Genomic DNA, 7,135 nt, shown 5'->3' on the forward strand with positions numbered 1-7,135 from the left:
CCATCAGAGTCTCTCTCGGAGCGTGGTGCAAGAGAGACGATCAAAACTTGTGTCTGAAGTGGAGAACTCTCTGGGGCGAGTCTCCAAATGGGGTGAATTGAACTTGGTTCAATTCAACCCGTTAAAGACACAAGTTTGCGCGTTCACTGCGAAGAAGGACCCCTTTGTCATGGCACCGCAATTCCAAGGAGTATCCCTGCAACCTTCCGAGAGTATTGGGATACTTGGGGTCGACATTTCGAGCGATGTCCAGTTTCGGAGTCATTTGGAAGGCAAAGCCAAGTTGGCGTCCAAAATGCTGGGAGTCCTCAACAGAGCGAAGCGGTACTTCACGCCTGGACAAAGGCTTTTGCTTTATAAAGCACAAGTCCGGCCTCGCGTGGAGTACTGCTCCCATCTCTGGGCCGGGGCTCCCAAATACCAGCTTCTTCCATTTGACTCCATACAGAGGAGGGCCGTTCGGATTGTCGATAATCCCGGTCTCACGGATCGTTTGGAACCTCTGGGTCTGCGGAGGGACTTCGGTTCCCTCTGTATTTTGTACCGTATGTTCCATGGGGAGTGCTCTGAGGAATTGTTCGAGATGATACCGGCATCTCGTTTTTACCATCGCACCGCCCGCCACCGGAGTAGAGTTCATCCATACTACCTGGAGCCACTGCGGTCATCCACAGTGCGTTTCCAGAGGTCTTTTTTGCCACGTACCATCCGGCTATGGAATGAGCTCCCCTCCACGGTGTTTCCCGAGCGCTATGACATGTCCTTCTTCAAACGAGGCTTGTGGAGAGTATTAAGCGGTAGGCAGCGGCTTGGCTCTGCCCCTGGCATTGCTGAAGTCCATGGGCGACGGTAACCACTCACCATCAGGTGGGCCGTATGCTCGTCTGCCTACAAGGGCAATAAAAAAAAAAAAAAAAAAAAAAAAAAAAAAAAAAAAAAAAAAAAAAAAAAAAAAAAAAAAAAGCGGCACGACACGAGAACCCTCTCATCGTGGCCGCCGGTAACTACATTCCCGATCCTGCGGACAGAATGGAAAGCAGTCGACGTCGCCCAAAACACGTCATCTCGGATCCTCCCGATCCACTAACGGTGCTTCTAGGTACTTCAAGCACCGGTCACCGTTCTCGTCGAACCCGTCGCTTGCGACGAAGGGCTCGACGAGTAAATTAACTCTCAGACACAGCCCACTGAGTTTCTCGCCGGATCTTCTCAGTGGGTCGCGTTTCCGATCCGGTGGTAGATTCTGCGAAGCGCGGCTCTTGCTAGGGTTCGTGTTAGCAACGTCATCAGGTTTGAGCCCCTTGAGCTCACCTACAAAAGTTAGGGTTACGCTGATATAGCCTCTCAAGGCTCTCAGCTTAGGTAGGAAAAAAAAAAAAAAATAAGTATTTCGAATCAGATAGGTACCGTAAAACAGGGTGATTAGGGACAAATCCCAACTTGATGAACATTTCTAAGGTAGGTAGTAGCTGATGTATATACAGGATCAAGATGGCATTCCAGTTTATGCAAAAAAAGCAAAAATAGGTGATATCCCTATTCACTGGAAATTGGGGTTAATGGGGACGAAATTAGTTTCGATAGAGAAATTTGCTAGGGCTGGCGCTACTTGGTTTAATGAATGAATTAATTTATCTATTTAGTTGCACCAACAAAGTGATCAGTTATATATTATTTATTTATTTATCTGGGTTAAGAGATTAGGTGTGTCGGTTATTCCATGGATTAATTTGTATAGAAATATACCACCCCTTAGTTTCCTCCGGTTAAGAAGAGAGTCTATATTAAAGTAGCGAAGTAAGTCTCCATAGCTGGGTAACTGCCTACCCAGATTGTAGCTGTAAGACAAGTTTTCAACTAAAGACTTATTCCCAATTTCATAAGCTTCTATTGCTGTTTTTAATATTAAGAGATCATATCTTATATAAAGTTTTGCACTCTTTGATACGTACACGCGAGGCACATCTAAAAATAGAAAACAATACGTAACTGATAATGTAAATATTTGCCAAACAAAAAAAAAAACATTGCACTAATAATTAAATAAAAGTTAAATAAAAGTTTTAGAAAGAAACATCATAAATAAACCAAATTCTTACCAACACTTAAAAAAGATTGTTATAACTACATACACAACCCTACAAACTTGTACCGATTTATACTTAACTTGTCCCCATTCAACATATTCTCATCCCAATTGACCATTGACCTCTCTTTCGTAGTTATTTATACTTGAGACGTCCCACTTCACCTCACCGGTCATTGTTCTCGTCGAACCCGTCGCTTGCGACGAAGGGCTCAACGAGGTAAATTAACCCACAGACACATTAAAACCAATAACAACTGAAACTAGCCTTTATTATATATGAAAGCCCAAACACTAAATAACGTTATAAATCACAGTCGTCTTCTATTATTATCAAATAAAAGAGAGCAAAGTTTCTAGCACTAAAAAAATTACCACTACAAGAAGTTAATTTGAAATGCGATTTTTTTAAAGTTAGCAGTTAATGCATATTCAGAGTTGCTTTGTGAACTTTCAACATTCTACTATTACACTACAAAAAATGGAAGATTTTGCAACGAATATAAAACTAATAATGAGCGTCGAAAGATTTCCTGTTTTTTTCCCCATTCATCTCCCAATCCCTAATCACCCCGTTTTACGGTAATTGTTTTTTTTTAAGAGATTTTATGACCTGGTAACTGAGACCTTTAAGTCATGTCTTATTTTAATTTATATTATTCATATTTTTATGAAAAATGATATTATGGAGTGAAATGTAATGAATATGATTAATTTGAGACACTAATCAACTGGGATGAAATTAAATGAAATGAATTGAGATGATATGGGATGAAATATAATCTCAGTAAAATGGTGGTCAATCTACTGAGACTTTTTCATTTGACTTTTTGGAGGATCCCGAGAAGTGAAGTCCAGCGGCTTTGTTTCATTTTCCCACATTTGTGCACTTTCACAGATATTAAACAGTTAATAAACCACCATTATTACACATTTAAACCCGAAGAAACACTAAATAGACAAAATAAAACAAATCACACAATTTCACTTTTCGCGTTCCCGCCAAAAAGTTCACGGTAATTGTTAAATTACTAAACCATAGACAATGAGAGAACGTGTCATAGAAAAGACATTTGAATGCTTTTTTTTGTAATGCTAATGTAAGTCATGTGCTGGTGCTTGTATGTAATGAGGTTAAGTCACTGAACTATGGGTTAAAGTTAATACCATTTGATAAAGATTTTGCCACATAGATAATGACACTTCCCTAGTTTAAAAAATACAATTAGAAAATGGTATACAACGCCATCTGTTAAAGACTTATAAAAACTCAAAGACAGCAACAAATATTATTATGTACCTACAACAGTTACTTATCGATTGAAGTGCGATAAAGTATCCTACCTTCTCCGTCAATAGTGGCGGCAGTTCTAGAACACACCATTACCAATAATGCTACAATTAAGTAAACCATCAAACTTTGGGGACGAATTTGTACTTCGTTCTGTTGATTGGCTCGAGAACCTTCCATGGCACGACGGAAATATTGTGAAAACACAAAAAGACAGATTGGAGATCAATTTACTGGTTAAAGATTTTGCCGCTGAACAAATTCAGGTAAAGGTCGCCGATGATTTTATTGTGATTGAAGCGAAACACGAAGAAAAGAAAGACGAACAGGGATTCATATCTAGACACTTTGTGAGAAAATATAAGTTGCCTCAGGGAAGTCAGCCCAACAAAATCACATCAACGCTATCGGCTGATGGTGTGTTGAAAATAGTGGTGCCAAAAGAAACGGCTGTTTTGAAAGATACTGCGATACCTGTGGCATACGAGGACTCAAAGAAGCCAAATTCGAAATTATGAATGAAAAAAAAGGAAATTTAATAATGAATATTTTCTTGGTTTTCCACGATTCGTAGACACAAATAAAAGTACTTTTCCGGTTTAATCTTGCATTCTTTTATTGTTACATACATACTGACGTTTTGAATAATTTAAAGTTTTTTTTGGTCAGAACCCAGTTTTGTTAGTTAGTTTGGTTAGTACTTAACGAATTATATCGACGAATAGCAATTAGTTGAGTTAACATAAAACATGCACATAAAAAGTAGTTTTAATAACGAATAATAATCCTTGTGAAATCACTTTTTTTACTTGTTATAATAGCCGGCAAACTTCTTGAGCATTTGTCGACGTAGTGGGGGTAAGTTTGCGCATGGTACACTCACGTGCAAAAACATTATGTACTCTGCGTCATAATGCAATTAAATTATTAAAATCAACATATGTATTTATTTATATATTTATTAGAACATCAACAAAAAATATAGGTTAATAATTGTAATAATTTAATCTTGGGGTAAAATTGATATTCCTTCTATTAAGTCAAAACTAGAGCTGTTGCCAGGTCTTGGTTCAGTTGAAGCGAAGCTGGTATTTGTAATTTTTTTTTTCGTTATCATAATCTTGACCATCATCATCACTTTTTATCACCCGAGTTGCTATCATCGTGATGAGTCGACATAGGGATCATCGGTGTAGTTTACAACTCGGTCGGTTCGGTCTACTTTTTTGTCTATAATTAATTATTTTTTGAAGATATTCGATTCGTAGTAATCGAATGTAACTTTTTTCAATTAACAGCTTCCGATTTTTTTTTTTTTTTTTTTTTTTTTTTTTTTTATTGCCTTTGTAGGCAGACGAGCATACGGCCTACCTGATGGTGAGTGGTCACCGTCGCTCATGGACGTCAGCAATGCCAGGGGCAGAGCCAAGCCGCTGCCTACCATATATTTTCTGTTTTTTTTCCATCTGAAGCCTAGCTCTTTCATAATTCGTCGTAAACTTCATACCGAGCCATTAAAATTTATATCTTCTTTAAATTTTTCGAAGCCTTTCTACGGTACGGAGTTTCGCTGCTTGTTATGTAGTTATTATGATTACATCTTTTTATTACAGATTGAACGAAACTATCCATTCCGGTAAATTTCTTCTTCCCTGATCTTTTCTTACCCGGAGTCCGAAACACGGCGAGCAAGCCAGAGCCTTTAGCTTCGTTAATAATGCACCTAACAGCACTCACGGATGTTTTTGTTGCTTCCGAAGTCTGTTTTACTTTTTCTATATCATTCTTCCCCTGTTTTATAATGAAGCAATATACGTCGTGCACAACTTTTCTACCCTTTCTTTTGAATACTACACCAGTTTGTCGCGGCATAGTGTATTTTTTATAAAAAATCAACAAACACTCAACAAATAGCAATGGCAACAAAGTCAACAAGCAATTATAACAAATAACTTAACGATTAATAACGATAGACTTTTCACTGTACGCAAGCGTACTTTTGGGAGCAAGCGGAACGAAGGCGCGGTGCGGGACGCAAGGTTCGACTGATCTACCAATAACGCGCTCGATACGATTTCCCCTGCCGTCGCGCCTAACCTCACCACCAAAGTGATCTAAAATTCGGTTCTGCGCAGTCAAGGTCATTTGCTCACGAAGTTTGCCGGTTACTATACCGATCTTGGAACATTAAAGGTATTATAAGACAATATTGACGCGTTTTATTTTTTTCATTGCCTTAGTATAATTAATTAGTCATCGACGTCACCAATACCATAGGCAGCAGAGCCAAGTGGCTGCTCACTGCTGAGTACTCTCCGCAAGTCTAGTTGAAGAACAAGTCATAGCGCTTGGGAATCATCGTGGGAGTTCATTACAAAGCCGAATGGTACGTGGTAGAAAAGTGCTCTGGGAACGGATGAATGTAGTGTTTCCAGGTATCCAGTATGGGTGAATTCTGCTCCGGTGTCGGGCGGCGCGATGACAAAAACGAGATGACTGGATGGACTGGACTGGGACTCCATACAAATTTGAGTTAACTTTTTCGCTATCGAGAACGTTAAAAAGCTCGTACTAAGCACACTGCTTATTAGAGCAAATCCTTAATCCAGGCGTGAAGTAACACTTTGATCTCAATTATGGTGTTCTGATGTTGATTTTAATAAAAATGAGAAAAACGCGATGTACCTACGTAGTAAAATTTTAATTTTTGGTTTTAGGGGAAATACCCCTGGGGCAGGGCAAATTGTTTGTCGAACAGATGGCCATTGACGCCAAAAAATTCTCGAGTGGTGACTGAGTATCGTCGGTCATAGCGTGGGTAAGCCTTCCATAAGGTGGACCGACGACCTGGGTCATGCGAACCCCCCTTTTTTCCTACCTATGCTGATAGCCTTGAGAGGCTATTTCAGCATCTTTTAGACGTGTAGGTGAGCTCACGGGGCTCAAACCGGGTGTGTTGCTAACACTGGCCCTAGCAAGAGCAGTGCTTTGCAAATTCTACCACCGAATCAGAAACCTGACCCACTGAGAAGATCCGGCGAGAAACTCAGTGGGCTGTGTCTATGGGTTAATTCAGTCGTCGAGCCCTTCATCGCAAGCGACGGGTTCGATGAGAACGGTGACCGGTGCTTGAGGTACCTAAAAGCACCTTTAATGGATCGGGGGGATCTCTAATGACGTGAAATCCCCTAGTAGATGCATGTAGGCCCATGTCTAGCAGTGGGGCCGTCTGTGGACTAACAGAATAAATATAATGAATTTTACTTAATAGGTTTTCTGAAAACTATCTTATCGTAACACAGATCTGAGTGAAATAATCACACACTCTGTATAAATATTTACAATTTGATTGTCTTCGTCATGTTACCTTTTTGACACAATCTAAAGCGAAGACTGGCAAGACCTCTTCCCCCGCGTCGTCAGACCGTGGACTACGCGCGTCTGCTGATTATGGTTTATACCGGAACCTTGATAATTTTGTAATGTTCCGTCTACGTAAATGCAGTTAGAGATTGATTGTTCTTTTCACACGACATCGTGCCTAAAGGTACATGGTGGCATTTACGAGCCCACTGAGTTTCTCGCCGGATCTTCTCAGTGGGTCGCGTTTCTGATCCGGTTGTAGATTCTGCGAAGCACTGCTCTTGCTAGGGCCAGTGCTAGCAACATTCCCGGCTTAAGCCCCGTGAGCTCACCTACACGTCAAGGAAAAGCTGAAATAGCCTCTCAAGGCTATCAGCATAGGTAGAAAAAAAAGG

General features: G+C 40.1%; 1 protein-coding gene across 1 annotated transcript; it reads left to right on the plus strand.

Moving 5' to 3' along the window:
* Nucleotides 1-3,141: 3,141 nt before the first annotated feature.
* Nucleotides 3,142-3,980, plus strand: LOC101738848 (alpha-crystallin B chain). Its single transcript, XM_038021010.2, has one exon. It carries the CDS (start codon nucleotides 3,479-3,481, stop codon nucleotides 3,893-3,895), a length of 417 nt encoding a protein of 138 aa, XP_037876938.1. The 5' UTR covers nucleotides 3,142-3,478; the 3' UTR covers nucleotides 3,896-3,980.
* The last annotated feature ends 3,155 nt before the right edge of the window (nucleotides 3,981-7,135 follow it).

This window comes from Bombyx mori, chromosome 27 (assembly GCF_030269925.1).
Source record: "Bombyx mori chromosome 27, ASM3026992v2".
Classification (NCBI taxonomy): domain Eukaryota; kingdom Metazoa; phylum Arthropoda; class Insecta; order Lepidoptera; family Bombycidae; genus Bombyx; species Bombyx mori.